General features: G+C 39.4%; 3 protein-coding genes across 4 annotated transcripts; 2 read left to right on the top strand and 1 right to left on the bottom strand.

The window, feature by feature from the left end:
• The first annotated feature begins 694 nt into the window (after positions 1–694).
• Positions 695–3,930, top strand: gnpda1 (glucosamine-6-phosphate deaminase 1). Of its 2 annotated transcripts, none has more exons than XM_033632589.2 (7): positions 695–830; positions 1,082–1,209; positions 1,715–1,816; positions 1,920–2,102; positions 2,249–2,433; positions 2,678–2,852; positions 2,977–3,930. In XM_033632589.2, exons 2-7 carry the CDS (start codon positions 1,086–1,088, stop codon positions 3,036–3,038), a joined length of 831 nt encoding a protein of 276 aa, XP_033488480.1. In that variant the 5' UTR covers positions 695–830; positions 1,082–1,085; the 3' UTR covers positions 3,039–3,930. The 2 variants fall into 2 exon arrangements, with proteins under 2 accessions (XP_033488480.1, XP_033488481.1); XM_033632590.2 differs by having other exon boundaries at positions 703–836.
• A 1,998-nt stretch (positions 3,931–5,928) lies between these two features.
• ndfip1 (Nedd4 family interacting protein 1) lies at positions 5,929–15,167 on the top strand. Its single transcript, XM_033633529.2, has 8 exons — positions 5,929–6,141; positions 7,314–7,407; positions 9,839–9,978; positions 10,115–10,202; positions 10,630–10,754; positions 10,890–10,956; positions 11,067–11,175; positions 13,516–15,167. The coding sequence occupies exons 1-7, from the start codon at positions 6,106–6,108 to the stop codon at positions 11,171–11,173; spliced, it is 657 nt and encodes a 218-aa protein (XP_033489420.1). The 5' UTR covers positions 5,929–6,105; the 3' UTR covers positions 11,174–11,175; positions 13,516–15,167.
• Positions 14,201–19,633, bottom strand: fgf1a (fibroblast growth factor 1a). The gene is made up of 3 exons (XM_033633600.2): positions 19,468–19,633; positions 17,279–17,382; positions 14,201–17,068 (listed from the first exon to the last, which is right to left on the bottom strand). Exons 1-3 carry the CDS (start codon positions 19,631–19,633, stop codon positions 16,868–16,870), a joined length of 471 nt encoding a protein of 156 aa, XP_033489491.2. The 3' UTR covers positions 14,201–16,867.
• Positions 19,634–23,915: the final 4,282 nt, after the last annotated feature.

The following is a 23,915-nucleotide window of genomic DNA, read 5'->3' as shown; positions in this document are numbered from 1 at the left end:
GGCAATGTTTATAAATGAGACCCCTAATCTGTTTGATTTGAGGACGAGGAGACCACCTGAACTATGGACACTGAAGGAATTCTAACCCGGTGAAGTTTCAGCTGGTTGCACTCTACAATCCTCACCACTAGATGTCACTAAATCCCTCTAAAATCTCAAACACTGGAACATTAAATGAACACGTGTGAAGTTTATGTTGTTAGATTGTTTTATTTAGTTAAATTAGAGCTGGGATCACTTGGGCTCATGACCTGAGTATTTCCAAAATCTTAGCCATGGCTGTGCCAGCTATCTTATTAGGTTTAATCAATTTCTTTAATGAGTCATGTAGCTAGCTAGGTTTTTAAATGATAAACAGATGAGATGTAACTTTATGGGCAAAATGTGAACCTGATAAAGACAAGGAATATATAAAATACTTTTATATTTTCCTTGATAAAGAAAGGAAGTTGACTGAATCAGTAGGACGAAGTTACGTTACTAGTTACTTGTTCCTTAGCAACCACTGCCAACTTTCAGCTAGCAGTCTAGCTAAGAGACTCTTTACGGTAAAATATTACGCAAGCTGTCTTCATACATGTATGTACGTAGCTTGGACATGCGATTGTCATGTTTTAAAAGGATGTTGACCACTGGACAGTGCCGTTTTCGGTAAAGGGGCTTTATCCTTACTCAAACCGAACTAGCTATTTTGCTAGCTTGCTGGCTAGCACTGGCTGATGTTCAGTAAACGTCACCTCCGCGGTGAGAGCTGTTTGCATCCCACAGCAGGAAGCACATGACTTCTCCAAATCCTGTCTGCTGCAACTAAAAGCTACAGATACTTCAAGGTAACGGTGTGTGCAAGAAGTCTTTTTCTTCTTTGTTGGGACTAATAGTTAAATTTGTGGTGTGCGGTGGCGTTGAAGTTGATTCTGTGGCAGCTTGTTGAGCAATTATGTCGTTAACAGTGATGTCATTTTACAGTCGCTGGATGATTCTTACCTTAATGAGTCTAAAGTCTGATTAAGGTGTGTTTTGTCCTGAATTACTTCGAAGTTAAGCGACTTCAGACAAGCTCTTTTCTTGTTTTATTCTCCAGGAAGATGAAGCTGATCATCCTCAATGACTACGACCAGGCAAGCGAGTGGGCTGCAAAGTACATTAGAAACAAGATTTTACTGTTCAAGCCTGGCCCGGACAGATATTTCACCCTGGGGCTTCCCACAGGTAAGAAGGAGCTGTCATCACCGTAAAGCTGTGTTTATTTGTTTCAAAATTCAGTGCAGGAGAAACTGTAGTTTGTAAAATAGTGGTGTATTTCTCCCCACATCAGTTGATTCAGTCTGAGTGGTGGAAATAGCTGTCAGGCTCTTACTGAACCCATGGGGGGAAAAATGCTCAAATCATACTTAGACGTGTACAATAGTGTTGCATGGACCTGCAAGAGCTGTCTTAATGTGTCAGCTTGTCTTTGTTGTGCAGATTACGAGTAAAAAATCAATTATGTGTGGTGACATTACATGTTTTGCATGTAAACTCTGCACTGCAAAGATCCAGTGCAGCCATTGCATACATTTGGTGCAGAAAATACAATTATTTCCTCTGAAACATAAAGGAGTTTGGGAAGGAAATGGAAGGACTTGTGTACCGTGACTGAAAATGAAATGCCTACATAAGTACTTTAGTTTTCCACTCTGTTATTTTTGCTTTGTAAGCTTTTGCCTGTCTTCAGGAAGCACCCCCCTGGGCTGTTACAAGAAACTGATTGAGTACTACAAGAACGGACAAATCTCATTCCAGTATGTAAAAACTTTCAACATGGATGAATATGTAGGTAAGTCTTCACTGTCCTCTTTTCACACGTAAAATGCTTACACACTGAGGAATTATTGAAAGCTGAGATCTTGTATAAGAAACTGTTGTAAAAACCTGTACAGGGCTGCCCAGAGATCACCCTGAGAGCTACCACTCCTTCATGTGGAATAACTTCTTCAAGCACATAGACATAAAATCAGAGAACACCCACATCCTAGATGGCAACGCTGCTGACCTGCAAGCTGAGTGTGAAGCCTTTGAGGAGAAGATAACAGCTGCTGGGGGGATCGAGCTCTTTGTAGGAGGTCAGGAGGTCACAGTACTGATAATGAATGTCCTGTAACAAACTACACATTTCAGAGTTGTGCTCCATCCCATTCTGGTGTGAAATGATTTTGTAGTCATTGTTGGTGCGGCAGGAAAATTCAAACTTCTCCCTCTGTCCTGTCAGGTATCGGACCAGATGGCCACATTGCCTTCAATGAGCCTGGCTCAAGCCTGGTTTCCAGGACTAGGGTAAAGACCCTGGCAAAGGACACTATCATGGCTAATGCCCGATTCTTTGATGGGGATCTCTCAAAGGTGCCCACCATGGCACTGACTGTGGGAGTGGGCACTGTTATGGATGCAAAAGAGGTTAGAAGCCTTGATGAATATCAACCATCTGTCCTGTTTTTGTGTTCTGTGTTTTGCTTCTCTTTTATGTTTCTACAAAATCTCAAATACACCATATGTTAGGAAGTATGATTTTCTGTCTGATCTTTGAGTTACAGAAAAGTACATTATGAAATGATCTTGACATTTTCTTGATGCACCAAAACACACCAGTTGCAAGTTCCTCTTGCTCAGGCCACGGGTCACATTTTCAATTTCTTCTCAGGTCATGATTCTCATCACTGGAGCACACAAGGCATTTGCTTTATACAAAGCTATAGAAGATGGTGTGAATCACATGTGGACAGTGTCTGCGTTCCAGCAGCACCCACAGACTGTTTTTGTATGTGACGAAGACGCCACCCTGGAACTGCGGGTCAAAACTGTAAAGTACTTCAAAGGTGAGACTTGAACAGAAGCTACAGTGTTTAAAGTACCATATTTCAACCAGGTTGCATTAAGCAACAATATTTGCAAACCAGGCATGAATCACAAAAAACATGCTGATTCTTGCTCTTTCTTTAGGGATGATGCATGTGCACAACAAGCTGGTGGAGCCACCTTCCTCATTGCCAAAGAAGAACTGAGAAGATCTTATCCAAAATTTGTGGATTCATGATGTATTTCTCAAAACGTAACACTTTAATGATTCCTTAATCTCCTGCTGGAGATACATTGGTGAACATCAAGCAGTGCTTGGAGTTAACCTCAACTAATCCTTGTAGAAATAATGCGGTGCTAGTATTGTGCAGGCTATTCAGGTTTCCATGTGATTGTTCTGCAGCTTTGCCTCTCATTTGTTCTTTATAATAAAGTGCATTTAATTTTTAATGTCTGTATGACTGTGACTGAGGATATCGCTGTGGTATTCAGCCTGTTCCTCCTGTCACATGACAACACGGAACAACCAATGTGGCCTTCAAGTGCTCCTTGTAAGTTTCTATTTCCAGCACTGTGCTGGAAGTAAAGGCAAAATGGCCCCTTAAACAAATTGCTTTCATGTCTGTTTAAGAGAAACGGAGGAGCTCAGAGTCCTTGTTGCCAGGGATGGAATATAACTAAATGCATTTACTCAAAAGTATCATGGAAGTGCCATATTTATACACACTTTCAAGCTCCTTCTATTTTAATAGAGCATTATGATTTTGTACTTTGTTCTTCTTCAAGCACATACAGTAGCTGTGCGTATACCCACTACATTTTAGGAGCATATATTATTGTTTAGGCTGCTTTACTACATTTACATGATTGCTATAGTTTGGTTACATCACTTTTTATGATTTTATAAACAAACCTTATGATCACATGTAAAATCTGATGCATTGGTCATGAATAAATTATCCTATAACGCTGCCCATCAGTATTGGTAACATGATGACATATACATTAAGGTAATACTGGTGAAGGGACCATTCTGCACAATGATGTCTTTTACTTTTCATACTTAAAGTACCTAACAATAAAGTTTTGAATACAGGACTTTTATGTCATGGTGTTGTGTTGAAATCTGTTTCCCTGTCCATATATCTCCCCCTACTCAGGGGTCGGCAACCTTTTCTATCAAAGGAACCGCTTTTGACCAATGATAAATGTAAAATTCCGTGGAGCTGCTAAACATTTTTGAGCCTTATAATGAGGGTAACATAGCCTATTAAGTCTACATTAGCCTATCGACATTAATAATAGCTCTCAATGAGCATGCATTAATATGTTCTCCCACAAGGTGGCTACTCAGCAGTGGGGGTTTTTTTTATAATTATTTCGTACTTAAAGTTACAGAGTTGGCAGTGAAAGCAACAAATCTGTCCACATACTATTACATTTTCTGTTTTACTCCAAAACTTCTTCTTTTTTGGATTTGGAATCCAGAGCTAACCAAGCAGCAACCTCCGAGGAAGAAAAAAATAAGCCATTGTTGATGGGCCAGAAACTGCAGTTCCTCGAATGGCCACTTGAGGCTGGCTCCTAAACATAGTAACTCCCCAAAGACCCCCATGTTAAAATGCCCAACTTAACAGCAGAATTAAAAATGTTTACAGCCTGGTACAAAAATGGTTCTGGTCTCTATAGCTAATCTCAACATTCATGACAACTGTATGAGGTAATTTTTTTTTTTTTATATATATATATTTAACTTTCCTGTTTACATGTTATTAAGGCTCAAAATTATGCATAATTAAGGGCGGGACCACCTGAGTGACAGGTTGTCTGTGAGGCATTGCTACTCTGTCAGTCAGATCCACCCCTCGTTCTCCCCCTCATCCAAATATGGTCACCTCTGGCTCCAAAAAACTAAGATGGCAACAGCTGAAATGCTGAACATGGCCTCAGAACTGCACTCCACAAACCAACGGGTGACATCATGGTATCTATGTCCATTATTATATACAATCTTTTGAACTAACCGAGCTAAGAAGACTCAAGACTGCTATCGAGGTTCGACAAAATTTAGAGGAATAGGTATAGATTTTTTGAGGCACATTTTAGTTGACGAAAGCTTAGAACATTTTTTTACTCAGTATATAGGCTTCACATTTTTACAATCAGAGAATGTGAACATTTCTGTAGGCCTACAACATTAATAAATGAAAATTAAAATGCTTAAAATGATAAGCATTATAAATTTACATATAATTCTTTGTCAAAGCCACAGGGATCCCCGGGAGATGACCTGAAGAGCCGCATGTGGCTCCGGAGCCACAGGTTGTGTACCCCCGTCCCACAGTCTTGAAAAACCTGGAAAAGTCATGGAATTTCCCAGTAATGTTTCCCAGGCCTTGGAAAGTCATGAAGTTATTTAAAATCATTTAAAACTTTGGAAAAATAATGGGATTTTGTTGAGTAATGAATTGTTACTGTAATCTTTCAGGGCTAACCCCACATGTAATGTAACATAACAGCAAATTTATGTTCCCTGTCTGTCAACGTAATATAGCTCTATTATGCACTGATGTATTACGTTTTGTTAACCATCATGTATGTTTCTTTATTCTCTCCTTGTATTCTGTCTCTACCTTCATGTATGCCATTGCCAGCTAGCTGAAATTATGTTTTTAATTGAGTTTGAATCTGCCATGTCTGAAAAAAGACCAGGCAAAAACGTCATTGATGGTCCTTGAAAAGTCATGAAAAAGTTTTGAAATTTTGTCCATGAGGGCGCCACGCATCAACAAGGAGAAAACACTATTCATCGTGAAAACTCATGTCGATATAACACGTGATATTTCAACTTTGATACACGAACAAATCGTAAACGAATATTCCAACAGCATTTTAAGGTAGCATCCTAGCCTGCATTTTTTTCTGTCCTAGGATGGCGAAGCTATAGCCCGCCCTACTCTGCCTCTGATTGGCTCACCCTACCCTTATCTTGACCAATCACACTCCTCATACCCAAGTCTAACCAATCCAATCAACGAAGGCAACTAGTATCAGCCAATCAGAGGAAGAGTACGGCGGGTTATGCCTTCTCCATCCGTGGAGAGAAAAAACTCCCCTACCGTCCGGGTGTCATGAGCAGGAGGGGGAGTAGGAAGGAGATGGCCGACTAAGAGGCAACGTTAGCTACTTCGTTGGCGAGATTCTTTTTGCACAACACATCTTCACAGCTTAAGTGGAAAGAGGACGTTTTAAATATTTCGCTCCTCTTCCACAATGGCGGAACAAAACAGCAACGTCAGATACCAGGAGGTATGTAACAGTTTGCTAGCACGCTAACATGTAGTTAGCTAGCAGCTAGCGTTAGCCACTACCCAGTCAGCTAACACTAGTCAACATTAGCCTGTCACTGAGAGGAAAACAACGAGCTCAATCGACATTTGTTTACGGGCAGGCCTGAGTTGGCGATAAACATCTCAAGCTTTTATAAAACCAAACTGATAACCTATTAAATGAATAACAGCGTTTTTGTCACATATATTTTGAAGCCAGTGTGACCCATTTTCAGTTAGGAGCTTATTAAGTTACTCATAACGTTAGCAGGTATTGGCTGGCCTGAACAGGAACGCTGTGCATTGACACTTTGTATAGCCTTGAACCAAATCCGTCATCCTACCTGACTGTGCTGTGGCCAGTCCAGCATGTCAGTAACTTAAACTCCACAGAGAGAACATGATCCAAATAATAACGTGAAGCCTGCTCCTTTATTGACACACATTGATATGAAGATGAGGTGTGAATTCGTGAGTGTACAGTTTAATTCGGACTATGTAGTTTTGATGACATATCAGAGGTAACTGTGTTACCACTGGCAGAACAAGAGCAGTTAATGCTTTCTGTTTGAAGAAAACAATGGCTGCAGGCACGTCCGTCATGACCACTTGTTTCACAGTATATAAATCAAGTGCGACATCAGTGATACTCCTACCTTGGTATTCTTTGAGTTGGCACAGTATCAGGATGTTTGCTTGCTCAGTACCTGTATACATAGGGCGTGCAAACCAAGAGGTGCTATGGATAAAATCATCCTTTAGTTTCACAATGCAATGTCAACCTACATCATATTGTTATAAAATCACCTGGAAATTCAATTTAGTAAGTGTTTACAGATTTAACAGATGATCTTGTTTGTTTTGGCAGCATCAAATGTCTGATGAATCAAGTAACTTCCTCATTGATGTAAAAATCTAGTACTTTCGATCCTACTCTGTGACTTGCAACTTTGTCACATCAAATTAAATCAGAAATTTTACAAGGCAACTGTTGATTAATATCTGTTGTCTCACGATATATCTAGAGTATTGCTTCCTTTACTGAAGCCCATGTACTTTGTTTCTTTTCATCATATCTAACAAGTAGTTTTCCTAGATGTCTTAATTTAAGTTTAACCTAATTTGTGTTGTCATTTATTAACTTTTCTTTAGCTGGTAAATGAGGAGGAACCATCCCAACCATCCCAGGAGAGTCCTGCCCAGGACGCACCACCACCCTACAGCAGCGTTGCTGCAGCAAATGCAGGTTAGGAACCTTCACGTACTGTCCTATAACTCAGAATAAACACAGTTTAGAAGTGAGAGTAATATTGAAATACATAAATACCAGTGCCACTTCATACAAATTCTCTAAGTCTTGCATCTAAAACTGTTGAGAGTGTTGAAGTAGTTAGTGAAATGTGCCCTAAGAATCAAAAGCAAAAATAATCACCATGAAGAATAGTTTTTTCCACAGTGTCACATTTCAGTCACAACGTGAGAACCTTTTCTGATAGCGGTGCCTTGCATTGGAGCAGGCTAAAGTTGCATCCTACTTTATCACAGCTTCAACCTGTATTTTAAAGTTAAAGCTGTCCTAACAGCTGCATTTACCTGCCTCAAATTTCATGAGCTCATCATGTGCTTTTTTAATCTTAAACCCTATTGTGCAATGTAGAAACATCCATCAGATAAATTATTTAAAACAATGGTAAAAAGTACAATATTTCCCACTGAAATCTCACAAATGAAGAACCGATACCTCATAACTCGTATACTGAAGAACAGTACTATAAAGAATAGTGTCAGTCTTCCGCTGTTGCTTGTTTTACACTGCTAGCCTTGGGATGAATAATGTAACGGGGAGTGGCTTGTGTGCAAGGCCTTTTAGAAAGGTCTGCTGTTTGTAATCTCACTTCTTAAGAGGGCATAGGTCAACACGTTGCATAAGTGGGTGTAGCCTTGAGCTCTTCCTGGGTGAGTTTATTGACATGGTCCAATGCTGTTTGTGTTTGAACAACACAAAGGGGCATTTTGGATATCTGCCAAATGACCCAGATAAAAGTCTTGGCTTGTATAAGACAGATCATAGACACTAATGGACACATATACAACTAATGTCTTTCTTCCTGCTGCAACTCATCCCTCCCTGGTCTGGTTTTATAATTGTCTGCTGCTGCTTTTCCTTTTGAAGGAAGTGAAAGTAGATTTTTGTCTGTCAACAGTTAAACCTGCGTAACAGCTTGTAAAGCAGTCCGCATTGGTAAATTTCAGTTCTGCAGTTACCGTCAGCATTTTAAGATACAAATTTGATACTGTAGCAGAATCAAAATAATATTTTCAGACCTTGATTTTCTAGAGAGCGTCTTTTATTCATCTATCACTGTGTTTTGTGTATCTGTGTTTATCTGTTAGTGGAGATAACCGATAACAACTGGTAACAGATGTTTCTTTTCTGCTTATAAATATGTGCCAAAATTACAAACGATAGGCCAAGTCATGTTTTATCATTTGCTACTCTTGTGCGTACAGCTTAAATCAGTAATGTTTTTTTTTTTAGTTCACATGTTACTAAATCCAGCTTTAAAGTGAGGGGGATGAAACACTAAAATTGCACACTTAATGTGGTTGGAGATTGTCTCTTAACTCTATTAAAAAGTTAGGTATGTTGCGTCCAACGTCACCGTCAACAGTGAAATTACCACCTTACTGCATTGAATGTATTTTCAGTATTAATGTTAGTCAGTACATGTCTTTTTTTTACCTTTATGTTGTTACCAATAAGACTCCACAATATTTGCTTTGTTTTACAAATTGTATAAAGTTATTGAGTGATTATTGCCTAAATACGTACATGAGATGACTTTTTTGCACAGTGTCAGCTAGGGTTGGGCAATATATGGATTTTACACTGATATCATGATACAAGGCTAGACATCATCTTGGATTTTGGACACTGTAACATTGTAAATGTTGTCCTTCTCTGGATTTAAAGGCAGCTTTAAGTGATGTAAATTTCTAAATTAACCAGACTGTTCTAGCTGTTTTATCATTTGTCATTACCCACTTAGTCGTTATATTTACATCACTAATGGTTATTTATCAAAAATATCATATGTGAAAGCATCAGCAGTTAACCATACAATATCACTGCAATATTGATATTGAGGTATTTGGTCAAAAATATTGTGATATTTGATTTTCTCCACATGACCCAGTTCTAATATCAGCTAGGGGTGGGGAAAAAATCAATACAGCATTTTTAAATATATAAATTATTAATATTACAAATACAAATTAAACTTCAGGTAGCTTACTAGAATGATATTATCACTTGCTTTTTCAGTCCACTAGATACATTTTGCTGCAAAAAATGGCTGAAGTGAGATGAACTGACTAAAAAAACTTTATCTTATTAAATTAAACAGCTATTGACAAAGATTTCCTTTGTGGACATAATTTACAGTTGAAAAAAAGGCAATAAATTGCAATATATTTTATCACAATACTCAGCATATTATAACATTTAAAATCCCAATAATATTTTATCATGCCTTAAGTATTGTGATAATATCGTATCATGGATCTTCTGGTGATTCCCACCCCTAATGTCAGCTATGCTGCAGGATTTTATTAACCACATAGAAGAGTTCACCTCTGTGCCTGGATGAATAGCCATTTGCTTGTTATCTCTACAGCTTTCTTTGAATACAAAGAAGATGGAGGACGATTTCCAAATCCTCCATCCTACAGCGTTGCCACCACTCTGCCCTCCTATGATGAAGCGGAGAGGAGCAAAGAAGAGGCAGCCATCCCCCTGGTCACTGGAAGAGTCATGGTACACTGATTTAATTTTCAAACAGCATGTAGAAGTATTCCTCGTCATGCCGTAGTATTAAAGAAAACAACAAAGCAAATTGGAGGTAAGCACAAGTAATTGTAATGTATTTGCATATGTCTTGCTGTTGGCGCAGGAGGACGACTTTGTAGCCAGGGATGACTTTGAAGATGCTGACCAGCTGCGAATAGGAAACGACGGCATCTTCATGCTCACTTTCTTCAGTAAGAACTCGTTCAGCATTTCAACGGTCGACATGTTTACTGTGGTTCTTTCTAAAAGAGTAAACTGTCCTTCATTTCAGAGCCGGCTTGTAATCAGACCATTATTCATTATTTATATATCTGTAGAACTCTGGACAGTGATCATGCACTCTCTTTTAACATTTGTCATGCAGTAAGTCTTAAATTAGGGCTCTGCCAACGATTTTCTGAATTGAATTTGGCATATTCACAAGGGCTGTTAGATAACGTACTGGGTGCAAATGCCAGCACACTCACTGCACAAGTTTGTTTTCCAGCAAAAGATGGAGGAGGAGAGTGTGTGGCAGCCAGTTTCATGACTTCAAAAACACCTCACATTAAAAATCTTCTACTGTCTATTGGTCATGTTTTAAAAGTGACATATATGTTTGTTTTTTTTCGTCACCAGTGGCATTCCTCTTCAACTGGATCGGCTTCTTCTTGTCGTTTTGTTTGACCACATCAGCCGCCGGTCGATATGGGGCCATCTCTGGTTTCGGCCTGTCCCTCATCAAATGGGTCCTCATTGTCAGGGTAAGAACTGTTCACTGTATATTCATTAAAACCAGTTTGTATATCAGTATTTCATATCAGTATTTATTGGTATTACTGTAAAGAAAGACTTAAGCTACAGCTCTTAACAGATACTACTTTTTTTATTACTTCCAGTTTTCTACCTACTTCCCCGGTTACTTTGATGGACAGTACTGGTTGTGGTGGGTGTTCCTGGCCCTGGGTAAGTGAGAGATATTATTTTATAAACAAACAGCATTTCCTCCTATTACCCATGATTACATTAAGGTAAATCTCCGATGTTGCAGTATATATCTTTTCTTTGCCCTGCAGGCTTCATGCTGTTCATCAGAGGCTTTGTTAACTACTCCAGAGTGCGTAAACTGGCCGATCCCACCTACGCCACTCTTCCCCGAACAAGGGTACTCTTCATCTATTAGAGGTGAGGTGTTATTAGTGTGGTCACACTCATCGTGGTTTGTCATTGGAGACATGTACATGCACACAGGACTCCAGTCACAGTGAGGGATGAGATTAAGGCAATGATTAAAAAACAAACCAAACCAGAAATATCTGGCATTACTCATCACCCTGCAAGTGTCAAATGCCATTCAAATCTTAAGTAAATAAAGAAGTCAGGGCATAACTCACCTAAATCCCTGTTGGAACCGTAGGGAGTTGCACTGTGGGTAATAGAAGCACCATGGTTTTTGATGGAAGAAGAATGAATGGAAGCAAAAAGACGATGGTTTGCTTTGCACAGTTTTAGTGAGACCATAGTAGATAACAGCCACAGCAAAACCACATATTGATGCCTACTGGAATGTTTTTCAGTGCAGTTTGTGTTGTCTTGCTAAGTTGTATGTATCTTTTATTCACAGGTAAAAGTCTCACTGAGATTTAGGGTGCTTTCAGACCTCGAGTTGTCTTGCTTTGGTCTGAATCAGGGACTTATTTTGTTACAAATTTTCATTATTGCCTAGAGTTGGTTCGTGTTCTCACGGCAGCATTTACAGGTGGACCAAGTAAAATGCCTTGCGCGAGAAAGCTGCTCTTGATTGGTCAGAATTTCCTTGCTGGAAAAATCCAGGAAGAAGAAACAAAATGTTGAAGAAGAGTACACTTGCAAGATAAATGCGACACTTTTTAATGTCACAATGGAGGGACAACTACGCAGGTTGATTTTAGCGCTGGTCATCGTGGACTATATTGCTGTCATTGTTCATTTTAGGCAAAACATACAGTTCGAAAATGAGGCACGGCTCCAACTAGAAAACAATGTTCTGATGCATTGGATGTGCTGAATGTGCATATTAAGGCAGTACAGGAGGAGGTGCACATTAATAATCCTCCAGGACTGTAACATGCTCATGTTTAACCCAAACAATGTGTCATGTGACTGCAGTTGGTTCAGATCGAGGTCGGAACACGTTCTCACCACAAACGAACCACACTTGGGGGGCGAACAAACTTGAGTTTGATTGAACCGAATCAAACGAGGCAGGTGTGAAAGCACCCTTAAAATCTCATTTTTCAAAAGCAACCTGGCGGAGAGGTAGCATAAACATCATTACAATGATTAACACAAACAGATGAGTACAACTGTCACATATCACACATGAGCAGGCATAAAAGTTAAAATGCAACACAGTTAAATACATAAACATGTACAATTTTCTAAAAACTAACCTAAAGATGTGTATTGCTAAAAAGCCAACATTAGATGTTACCAGTCTAAAAGTTGCAAGTTCAGCATCAAACCTCATCTTTTTACTGTCCAAGAGCCGCCTCCAGCAGTGAAAAGCCACGCCAGTGTTAACTCTTGTTTTGCTTCATTTTAAATCACTTCTTTTCTTTGCCGCCAAACGCAGTTTCTTGCCAGGGGCAAGATGTGGGGTAGTGTTAGATGCCACTCAGCTCAGTTTCGGCCATCTTTTGCTTTATGTTGTTGATGTAGCTTTTGTGTTTACTGTCCTACTTCAGGCAGCTGTACTTGTCTCATGTTGGACTGAGTGCAGACTGGGTGCTATAGTAGCCCTTTTACACTGCCTGTTCCAGGCGGGAATGTTGCGCCGTTATTCCGCTTACCACCTAAATTAATACTTCCGATACGTTACTTATATGGCCTTGGAAAGTTAATTCAATATTTGTGAACATGAGCTCTGTTAAATCCAGAAACCAGAGAAGTAAACATGTGATTTCATCAAGTATAAAGTGTGGAGCTGCTCCACAGACAGTGAATGGGAGTGGACCCACAGACTGTTTGTTTTCTTAACAGGTCTGACCGGCCCCGTTTGGTCATGTATCATGATGTAGCTTCGAGCAATCAGGGGCTTGAGTTGAGCTATTTATAGGCAGCTGACGGACAGAGCCATGATCTGTTTAGAGACCAGTAACAAGGAAAATGAATGGACACATTTAGATAAAAAACGTCGGGCAACATCAGGTAATGTGTGTTTTTAATCTGCTGGAAGGATTTTTCAGTCAAAGGTGAAACAACAAGGTTATGGTGCGATTTGCTGTGCCTCACTCATTAACTTAAACAGAACTGGCATCAAAGCAAAATTCGATCACTGTCAGTGACATCATGACTTTGCTTCTTTTATATTTTCCTCGGATAAATGCGGGGTATTAAAAATGAAGTTAAAATGTTGCCTTAATCTTGTCAGCCAGAGTTATTGATGTGCATGGAAACAGCCACTGACAAACCACAGACATCACCATCACAGCACACGTACATGAATATTAATTATTTGTACATCTTCCTTCAACCTAAACCCAGGACGTTGGATTTGGCAGAAGCGGACATGACCAACACGAGCAGTAACTCTGTGAGGAGTTTCAAATTTCAAAGTGAAGACACTTAACTCCAAATCGGCCAGACGAGTTATAGATGAAGACGACTCTCAATAAAATATTCAGGAATTATATCACTTTGTTTTATTTTGTTTTGAGACTTTATTAATGGAAAATGGTTAACAGTAATAGTCCCTCGATGTACTCATTAGTGGCGAATGTTAAGTGCTATTTACATCTCTGTCTGTAATGTATAAGTAATGCCTTATATCATTTGATGGTAGCGTACGAGCATGCATCTGCCCTTAAGGTCAATAAATAGGGAGTGTCTCATGTTGGTGACACTTGAAGCCAACAGGTATTAATGAACACAACACTCGTTAGACTTGCCACAGCATGCGACACACTTTGTAATCTGCACTAATCATGGTTTTATTGTGACTGTTAGAGGCTGTTTGTTTTTTTAGACCCCACATACACTTAGAAAGCAAAGCTGTCATTAGGCTGTAAATGCTGATATAACACATACTTAACTCACCTGTTGGCTTTAAGTAGTGTTGCCCTTTTGTTTAGCCAGGAGGGGGCAGTGTTGTCTGCTGCTTTAGAAACTGTTCGTTCACGGCATTGTCATGATGGAACATACATGCTTGCGATTCAAACGCAGTGTCAGCAGAGCACATTAAAATGACATCCATGTATCAGAAGTTATGATTTTGCCTGTTAGATATTTTGTTGTACTTTAAATCAGGTGAATCTATCCACCTGGAAATAGAATTTAGGTTATGGTTTTAATTTAGACAATCCAGTTTGAGCCAGAAACCAGACGGCCACAAATGTCAAGGCGACAAACCCCAGAGCAGCTCGGGGATGACAGTGAAGAGATTTTGTGACAGCAACCAAGATTTTTTTGTTATGGGCGTGTGAGCACATTTTCTGGTTCACATCCTTAAAAATCTCATGGAGATGTCACAGCCTGACCTTTCCATGACTCCTCAGTGAGTCAGCAGAGTCAGCATCTCATTCACTGTGAGTGGAAAAGCTCTGTGATTATAGAAAAGAGTCTGGGCTGTTAATGATATCGCTCAGACGTTTGGATCGAATTATCTAAGAGCATAAAAATTCCATTTTCAGGTGGGTTTTTGCCTTAAGATTTAATTGACATATGGGGAAGGGAAATCTGTTTTTCTTACTCTTCTTTTATTTGTTTTTTTCTTTGAAAATGAGGTGTAAGATGTTAGCTATCTTGTGGGTATAAAGACTATGTCAACGAATGTTGTATGCAGGTGCACTTTTAGAAACACGACCAGTAAAACCCAGAGGATGTTCCCATCATTATTTTAAGTCCCAGACATATAAAAACAAGGAATGACTGACGCTGTGGTTTCTGTTTTATATATTGGTGGGAACGGCATGTTCATGATCTCACCACTGTCGTCATTGGAAGGAGTTCATATGGATTTGAGTCTGATCCAGCAAACTGAAACTGTTTGCCTCATCGGTTAACTTCATATTTCTGCCATTGCTTTGATACAGACCCATTATGCTTATTTCTATGTGATGTAGAGCTGCAATCTTGGGGTTTTGTTGTTATGAAACTGTACAGTTTAGTGTTAAATAAATGTCACTTTTAATGCGTCATTTCTGAGTTGTCTGGATTGTGTTACATAAAAGATTATGTTACTTACAGGCTGGCATTATGAAACCAAGTTACTGGTGGAAAGGGCATGAAAATAAAAATGTGTAGCTCAAGCCTGGGGCAGCTTTTATGTGTGTGGAAGGGTGCACTGGGTAATTTTACACATTGGCGACACCAAGTGGCAGTGACGTGTAACTGCTGGAGATATGAAATAACAGTTTTTCAGCTTGACACATTGTTAATTACAGAGAAGTTTAGTGGCTCAGTGACCTATATCAAGCTGTTAATTGACACTCTTCTAATCTGCTGAGGCGTTACCCCTCAAGAGCAAAGCGTCAGATGCAGAAAAGTCGAACAAGAAAGAACTGGAAGCACATGTCCTCAAGCCAACATTTTCAATCAGTAGGTTACAATGTTGTAAGTGTAGTAGTTTATGACAAATACGAGTTAGTTGCTGCATCTGGTCTAACTGTCCACCAAATTTCACTGACATCTGGAGACAATTTTTAAGATAATTAAAGGGACAGTTCACCCCCAAATCAAATGTACATGTATTTCCTTCTTACTTGTAGTGCTTTTTTATTAATCTAGATTGTTTTGGTGTGAGATACCGAGTGTTGGAGATATTGGCTAGATGGCACTCTGCTTGTGGTGCTGAGAGCACCAAAAAAAAATACATTTGAAAAACTCAACAGCAGTGGCTCTTCACAGAAACCATGACCCCGTTACTCAAGATAATCCAGAGACTACATGTAGGAACTATGTTCTTTCTGCTAAACTACACCCACCAACCGTATCACCGCACAGAAGGAAGCGTGGATCTACTGCTGGCTCACGTAACACCACTGAACTAGCTAACATTACAGCTCAGCCTAGGAGGATGCCATTTTTTTTTACATCTTGCACTGCCACGAGCACGAGCCTCTCGTCCATGAGTAGATGCACATATCCTTCTGTGCACTGATATGGTTTGTAAGTGTAGTTTAGCAGAAAGAGAAAAGTTCCTACATGAAATTGCTCACAACAAGGTCTGTGGATTATTTTGAGTAAACATGTCATGATTTCTGGAAAGAGACATTGCTGTTGAGTTTTTACAAATATATTTTTTGGCACTTTGAGCACCTCAAACTGAGTGCCATCTTGTTCCATTATATTGGAGAGAAGGCAGACATCTCTACAGCTGATATCTCCAACACTCTGCAGCTCACAGCAACACAATCTAGACTGACAAACAGCACTATGGGTAAGAAGAAAATGTTTGAATTTGGGGTGAACTGTCCCTTTAAAAGTTTAGGTAACTAAAAATAATCATACTCCTGGTACTATACAACTTTTTAGTAATAATAGAATGTGTTTTATGGATTATACTGTTTTCTTGTTTGTTCTTTTCGTCTGTGCAGTCAGGACATCTGCTACCAACTAAAACAGGATGTTGTTAGTGGACACAAAGATGCTGACACACAGTCTTTTCTCTGGTGCAAAGCTGGCCCTCCAATAATTACGCCTCAGATTAACATTAAAAAGACTTAGCCTCCTTTTGATCTTGACCGATTTGTTTTTGCAAGCCAGTGTGTCATCACCTATTTTCGCACCACTTCTTCAAGTCTTGTTCTGGCCCAATTCATGAGCTAAAACGGTAAAGTAGGTGTATCTGAACAAAACTTCCTCCTGGTGCATTCTGTCTGAGGTATCTTTGTGTTCTTCACTCATCAGACTCACTCAGCTGTCGGGGCAGAAAGAAGACGGCCTTCTGTCCGAGGTGAGTCCTTGGACCCAGTTTAGGTTTCCCGTTCTTTTTCAGGCCTACGTACCAGTTCCTCTCCTGATATTTCTGAGGCATATATGTGTTGTAGTGGTTCTCCTCCAGCTTCTCCAGGAAGTAACACTCATCAGTCACTGTGGGCTGAGATGTAAACACAAACAAGCACCAACAGCTGACAGCACTTTAATTTGTTTGGTTTGAGATTGAAAGCGAAAAAATCCAGTCACCACAGAGCGATTAATCATTTACAACAGATATCACAGAATATTTATCTACATAGGTCTGCGTTGCTAAGTTTAATTTACTGATTTACTATCACATATCATCATGAGGTCTGTTGTAGATACTCACTGAACTGTACAGTCGCCCCTCGTCGCTCATGGCCAAATATCGCCCGGCTTCTGTTCCACGGATCACCACTACGCCTCTGTCCACAGCTTTGAGCTTTAAAACAACTGCAAGGAGAACACGTGTAATATAACATGAAAATAAATACCATAGCAACAAATGAAACCTGTAAACGCGTCTCCTCAAAGATGGGTCGCTTTCTTTTCCGGTAAGAGAAAAATGGCTCTGAGATTCCTCGTCCAAACTTTCAGGCTGTTTGCTCTCAGCTTTAGTCAGCGCACAGATGAATGGGACAGGAGATGTTAAACAATTTTAACTCGTTTAAGTCTACACTGTCGGTCAGTTTCTTTGGCATTTCAACTGGATGTACTCAAGTATAAAACACAGAGCCTTTCACAACAGAAACAAAAGTAATAGATGGCAAATGTGCATTTTAATTCATCTAGTTTTATTAGTTTTATTTACGATGACAGTGCTCACTGATCAACAGAAAGAACTGTAAATGAGATAACCTGACCAGATGTAAAAATATAAACATAAACGAGACGTCTTATGGAATTTATATACAAATTAATACTTTGCACAAAATATCACAGTACATATGGCAGTTTATAATATTTTCATTATGTCTCTGTAGCCTATTTATCATTTACAAATAGGCCATACCTCTGAAAACACCACCATGTGTCCTGGTCATGTGTGTGTTATACAATTTCACATTTTATTTACATTGATAGTTGAGCTTTCAGTCCCAACCCTCTGGGATGAGAGGTGAAATGTCTTCAAGAAATGCAAGCATGTCCAGTTGCCTACGATACAGCAAATGTTTACCATGACCAGGATGACTAAGAATCTTCACTGACGAGACGCCTGGTCTGGTTGACAAGTCTGTTTTTTTTTTACAGAAGGTCTTCGGATGTATAAAACCGGGTTGGTGGCTTCTTCAAATTATGTGTCCATTCCTCCTTTACTCTGTAAGTCTTCAGATTTGAAAGGATCAAAAGGGTTTTAATCCAGTTTTTGAGCATTGTTTTTACAGGATAAAGTGGTGTTGTGTCGGTGGGCATATTCATACTGGTTTCATTAAACAATTTGATTATGTTTCCCATTGTTGCTGAGCAACAGTTTTGTGTGAGTGGAATTAAAGGCCTGTCCCAAATATAGGCCTGTTTATTTCAGGGATTGAACCAAATATTAGCCCAGGCTATTAATTGAAGTTGTACGGTAATTTATGTTAGACAATGCACACAAATGTTTTCTTTTTAATTAGTTGTGATTAGTCATTATGTGCATTTATGCCAGTGGCTTACATTATGGGGCTGATTGGCACAGTGTTAAAATGCTATAGTTGCAAAAAAAAAAGAAATAATTTGACCATTTAATTCAGACAAGAAACCAAAAACAATAGTATAATAGAATAATAGAATATCTGGCCCATTTTAAAAACCAAACAACTTTTTTGAGTGATTTATCAATAGGTATATCGTATTACTTTTGCCATTAACCATCTAAAGTAATAATAATGAAAAAATAACAATATAAACAGTGTGTTTAATCTCACAGGATAGTTTTAAACTCTACAAATACAGTTGCTAATTTTACAATTAGCTGGCAGAGTCAGTGGGTCGACCAACCCCGCTTACATTTGACCCAACTTCGTGAAATGATGTTAACCAGCTACCATCACTCATTGCAGACTTTCAAATCTTGTATGAACACATAGCTGATTCCTTTGTCTATTAACCAGAAGTAACACATTTATAATACATCTACTCCACAGACCACTTTTTTTACTTAAGATACTATAAAACTGAAATGTTACCCTCATCAATGAAGTTAGTGACTTTCATATGTTTAAACCTGGTAGAAGAGTGCAGGTGAAGAAAGCATTTTGACCTTAAAATGACCAGAAATTAGCTGTGTGCCAACCATCCCCAGTCTCCCCTTCACCTGTGCAACGCACACCTACTCGGGATGCTCTACAGGCCACTTCCTAATCCTAAAATGAGCGGCACCCCCCTTTTAAATGTCAGCAAATGGCTTCCACGTTTTCAACTAAAAGGAGTTTCTTGAGTGCACATTTTTTCCCCTGCTCTTTGAGCCTGACACACCTGCAGCAAAGGAAGTGAACGCATCATGTTGTAGGCCTGACCTGGATGTAAAGTGCGCTGTGTCGTGCTGCGGTCTCTTACTGTGAGCGTCCCCGTCATCCCTCTGGCCCTGCACCGTCCCATCGGGGAGGATCTGGAGGTGATGTCCGCCATTCATGCAGTACAGCCGAGTCAGCCGCCTGGAGTCCCGCAGCGGGCCGCTCTCCACCGTCTGCTCCTCCGACACTAGCACCTCCTCATCCGTCATCCCGCTCGGAGGACACACAGATGTGTCACCAGCAGGGAGCTGTGTGGGGGAGCTTGGTTTTTGTGAGAAGGAAATCAGCGGAATCAGTCCCCTGCAGTGGTCAGGTGTTTACATGCTCGTGAACGCGCGCAGAGATCACAGAGACAGCTGGGTGCGCGTGCCCGACTCCTGGCCTCAGCCTCCAACGGGGATAATGAAGTGTGATCAGTGACCTCAGCCCTGACTACTGCACCTGTGGGAGATAGTGTGGCAATAATAGTGTAGTAATGATAATAAATAAGTTCAGTAATGTTGTATTTTTGTTTATTTTGTTTACCAGCTATTAAACAATTAGGTAATTCATCACCATTCGACACCAGGTCTGTATGATGAATATATGAATTATAATTGTTAGCAGTGGTAAAAGACGTGCTCCTTTACTTCAGTAAAGGTAGCAATACCACAGGGACAAAGATTTTGTTACAAGTTAAAGTCCTGCTTTAAAATAGGCCAATACCTAAATAATACACAGAAATTACCAGCAAATTGTACTTGAAATAAAATAAGTACAAGAACTCATTGTGCAAAATGGCTCCATTCAAAGTATTTCATTTATTATCTTACTATATAATGATGAAAACTGTCTGTCTGTGTGTCTGTCCCACGTTTTTCTCCTCACTGACTTGGTCAATCCATGTGAAATTTGGCACAGTGGTAGAGGGTCATGGGAGGATGTGAATGAAGCAATATTACATCAGTTGGCCAAAGGGGGGCGCTATAGCAACCGATTGAAAATGCAAACTTTGAACCCATAACTTCCGGTTCTATAGATTTTCTACACCATTTTGAATTTTTTGAAAAACACTTAAAATCGATCTCTTCCTAGGAAGTTTGACCGATCTGCATGAAACTGGGTGAACATAATCTAGGGACCAATATCTAAAGTTCCTTCTTGGCAAAAGTTGGAAAACTTACTAAAACTGAGCTTCTATAAGGCAATGAATATTGCGGAGGGCGTGGCTCATCACATAAAGGTGTATAACATCTCAAGGGTTTCACCGATCACCACACAACTTTGTAGGCATATGACCACACATAATCTGAGGGGACCCCTCCATTATTGACCCCATCAAACAAAATGGGGGCGCTAGAGAGCTAATTTCTTATCTAGGCCTAACCGCCATATCGATTTTTACTAAATTTGGTAGATATGTAGAACAGGACGCCTCAAGGTGACTGGAGAAATTTAACTCTAATTGGCAACTGGGTGGTGCTATAACAACAGAAAAATGCTTAAAAATGGCTACAATGCGACCGATCGCTGTGGCTCCCCCTGTGGCTGAATGTTTGTTTGTTTTCCTAATTTTTGGTATGACTAAGTCATGATATGGTATGCTGTACATAATCACGGAAACTGTCAGTGTGTCATTCTCTCAGTCATTCTGTCTGTTCGACGTTTTCCTACTCACTGACGTGGTCAATCTATGTGAAACTGCATGTAGGCATTGAGGATTGGCATAGGTAGAAGGTGACAAAGCTACCAATGGGTATGGACTAGTTTAGTTTATTATTGTAATTTTATCCCTGGTTTATTATAGCACTGATGATAGCCAAGGACTGAAACTTACGGATGTCCTAAATAATTTTCTTTTTGCATTGATCTCAGCCTGTAAACCTTTTCGTGGCTTTCCAGCCCAGTTGCATTGGTGTGCAGGTATCTCCTCTGCCGTCCTTTCTTGGTTGTCCATTGTACTGACGCACCCAAGATAAACCTTTTTATTATTGCCCTAAGTAGGTGCAGTTTCACAGCAGCCCTAAGACTTTGCTATTCCTGATTTATTGCCCTCTAAGCAGCATCTGGATGGTGTCAGTGTAGAGCTGTTAGGTAGTTTCATCTATAACAATGCAGATTTTTATGAACTGAAATGGTTTCACAAATAAAATCTTGATTGGAAAAGTAACTTAAGCTACAGGGGAGTAGAAAGTACAATATTTACCTCTGAAATACGGTGGGGTCATAGTGAAGAGTAGCACAAAATGAAAATGCACAGATAAAGTACATGTGCCCCCAATTATATACTTAAAGGGACAGTTCACTCCACATAGAAAACACATATTTTTCCTCTGCTGTGTTGGATGATGGAAAGCCGGTATTTGTCTTGATAAGATTTTAACATTTCTGTATGCAGCTCCTTTTATGTGGAATCCTCTGCAACTCAAAATTGCACTCTTTGGTTCCTCTCGGCCGTTTCAAAGCACTCTTGTGCTGTCATAGTCAATGTCATAGTGTGTCTTAGCTGGTCATTGTAACCATGTGTAGTTGCCCGTTTTTACGTTTGTATGGTTCACTTCGGGTATACATTAACATACTCTTTGGTTTTTCTTTGTAGTGATCTTATTTGTATTTTATATTGCTTGTTTTAGAGCTGTACATTTTTATTCTGTGTTCTTGAAAAAGAGATTTTGTATCTCAAGAGGTTTTTATGGTTACATAAAGGTTAAGAAATCAGAAATCATGTCTCAGTTATACTCAAGATAATCCACAGGTCTTGTTATGAGCAGTTTCATGTAGGAACTATTTTCTCTCTACCGAACTACACCTGCCAACCGTATCACTGCTCAGAAGGAAGAATGCATCTACTGCTAGCCCACCTAGCACCACTGAGCTAGCTAACGTTACAGCTTAGTTGATGAGGACGCCTTTAATGTTTAAATCTACAAGCCTCTGGTCCATGAGTAGATGTACACTTCCTTCTGTGCATTGATAAGGTTGGAGAGTGTAGTTTGGTAGAAATAGTTCCTACATTAAACTGCTCACAACAAGGTCTGTGGATATCCGGGTCATGACTTCTGCACAGACACATTGCTGTGGAGTTTTTCAAATATATTTTTTGGCACTTTGAGCACCACAAGCTGAGTGCCATGTTCCATTATATTGGCGTGAAAGCAGACATCTCTACGGGCGATCTCTCCAACACTCAACTGATTTTAGGGTGAACTGTCCCTCAAGTACAATACTTAAGTAAATGTACATAGTTACAATCACCAACTGAATCTTAGTAGTTGATTTTAATTCACTGGATGGCGACTAAAATGTGGTTAAGACAGTTTAGATAAGAGAAAGGTCTTGATCGTGGTTAAATAAGGAAAAAGTCAGCACTGACTTCTGAAGTAGTGCTGGGACTGGAGGCTGGATCCAACCCCTGGATACAGGTGTCGACGCCAGCTGTTTGTCCTTCAACAAAACCAGAATTCCAGTAAACTCCAACAGCCTTCATCAACAGTCAATAAACCAGGTGTCAGAATGGAAAAGCGTATTTATTTGATGAACAAGTGCTTGCTGTGATAATGAGAGGTGTCTTACAATGAGCTTACCGTTTCCATAGTTCAGTATCATCGAGTTAATATCATGGCAAACATCAGCATACAGTTCCTTGTTTTGGGAAGTACCACACAAAGACATACAGTTTGACCTTTAATCAATGGAGGAAAAGATCAACAGGAGTCACACTACAGAGGAGAAATAATACAGCAGGGGTAGGTATAGAAAAACTATTATTTGGAGACAAATACACCACATTTTCTTTACAATGGATTATATGTACATATTCAAATTTGTAAGCAAAACAAATGTTTTTTTTTCTTCGTTTTTTAGAGAAAGCATATACCAGTGAAACATGATCTGCCCTTGATAATTCTGAAAAGTTAATGTCTGCATATGTTCTATACAAAATAGATTTTCAAACAATATTTGGGTAGTGCAAATCTTTTTTTGTTTTGTTTTTTTAGATTCAAGCTGGTTGATTACTTTCACAAACAGTTTGTGTGTGAAATAGACTGACTCCTATCCTATTCACAGTATTACACAATTTGACCAAAGCTGTCATGTTAGAGTAAAAAAAGAAAGAAAGAAAAAAAGAAAGAAAGAAAGAAAGAAAATGTGTTTAATACACAAAACAAAGAACTGTACATTTGTCCTCTAGGAGCTACGTAGTTGACACGGACACGTGTTGAATTTGTCTGTGCTTGCTTTGGTCACCTTGTAGTCAAACATCAAATAGGCTTATTGTGTGCAGTCTGTCGACTGTGTACTCGACTGTGTACTGAAGAAGTGTATCTTTTCCTGAAAATCTGGCCTGCAGAGATAATGTTAACTGAATCTCCTGTATGCAAATAGCTTATACTGGAAAAAAGACTAAATTAAAACAAAAAAAGAAAAGGAAGCAACATCTTGTTATGTGATGTTGACAGATAATCTGTCATTTCTATTGCATATTTAGTTGTCCTCCTCAAAAATGCACAA

This window comes from Epinephelus lanceolatus, chromosome 7 (assembly GCF_041903045.1).
Source record: "Epinephelus lanceolatus isolate andai-2023 chromosome 7, ASM4190304v1, whole genome shotgun sequence".
Lineage (NCBI taxonomy): Eukaryota > Metazoa > Chordata > Actinopteri > Perciformes > Serranidae > Epinephelus > Epinephelus lanceolatus.
Note: the sequence above shows the minus strand (reverse complement) of the source record. Positions and strands in the feature narration are given on the sequence as shown.

Excerpts from the sequence above, each read along its gene's own strand:
- fgf1a (XM_033633600.2), bottom strand. The coding sequence starts at position 19,633 with ATGACGGATGAGGAGGTGCTAGTGTCGGAGGAGCAGACGGTGGAGAGC. Across the intron at positions 17,383-19,467 it reads GGATGACGGGGACGCTCACA|TTGTTTTAAAGCTCAAAGCT; the intron begins GTAAGAGACCGC and ends TTCTCCTTGCAG. Across the intron at positions 17,069-17,278 it reads AGGGGCGACTGTACAGTTCA|CCCACAGTGACTGATGAGTG; the intron begins GTGAGTATCTAC and ends TTTACATCTCAG.
- ndfip1 (XM_033633529.2), top strand. The coding sequence starts at position 6,106 with ATGGCGGAACAAAACAGCAACGTCAGATACCAGGAG. Across the intron at positions 6,142-7,313 it reads GCAACGTCAGATACCAGGAG|CTGGTAAATGAGGAGGAACC; the intron begins GTATGTAACAGT and ends ACTTTTCTTTAG. Across the intron at positions 9,979-10,114 it reads TGGTCACTGGAAGAGTCATG|GAGGACGACTTTGTAGCCAG; the intron begins GTACACTGATTT and ends CTGTTGGCGCAG.
- gnpda1 (XM_033632589.2), top strand. The coding sequence starts at position 1,086 with ATGAAGCTGATCATCCTCAATGACTACGACCAGGCAAGCGAGTGGGCT. Across the intron at positions 1,210-1,714 it reads CACCCTGGGGCTTCCCACAG|GAAGCACCCCCCTGGGCTGT; the intron begins GTAAGAAGGAGC and ends GCCTGTCTTCAG. Across the intron at positions 1,817-1,919 it reads CAACATGGATGAATATGTAG|GGCTGCCCAGAGATCACCCT; the intron begins GTAAGTCTTCAC and ends AAACCTGTACAG.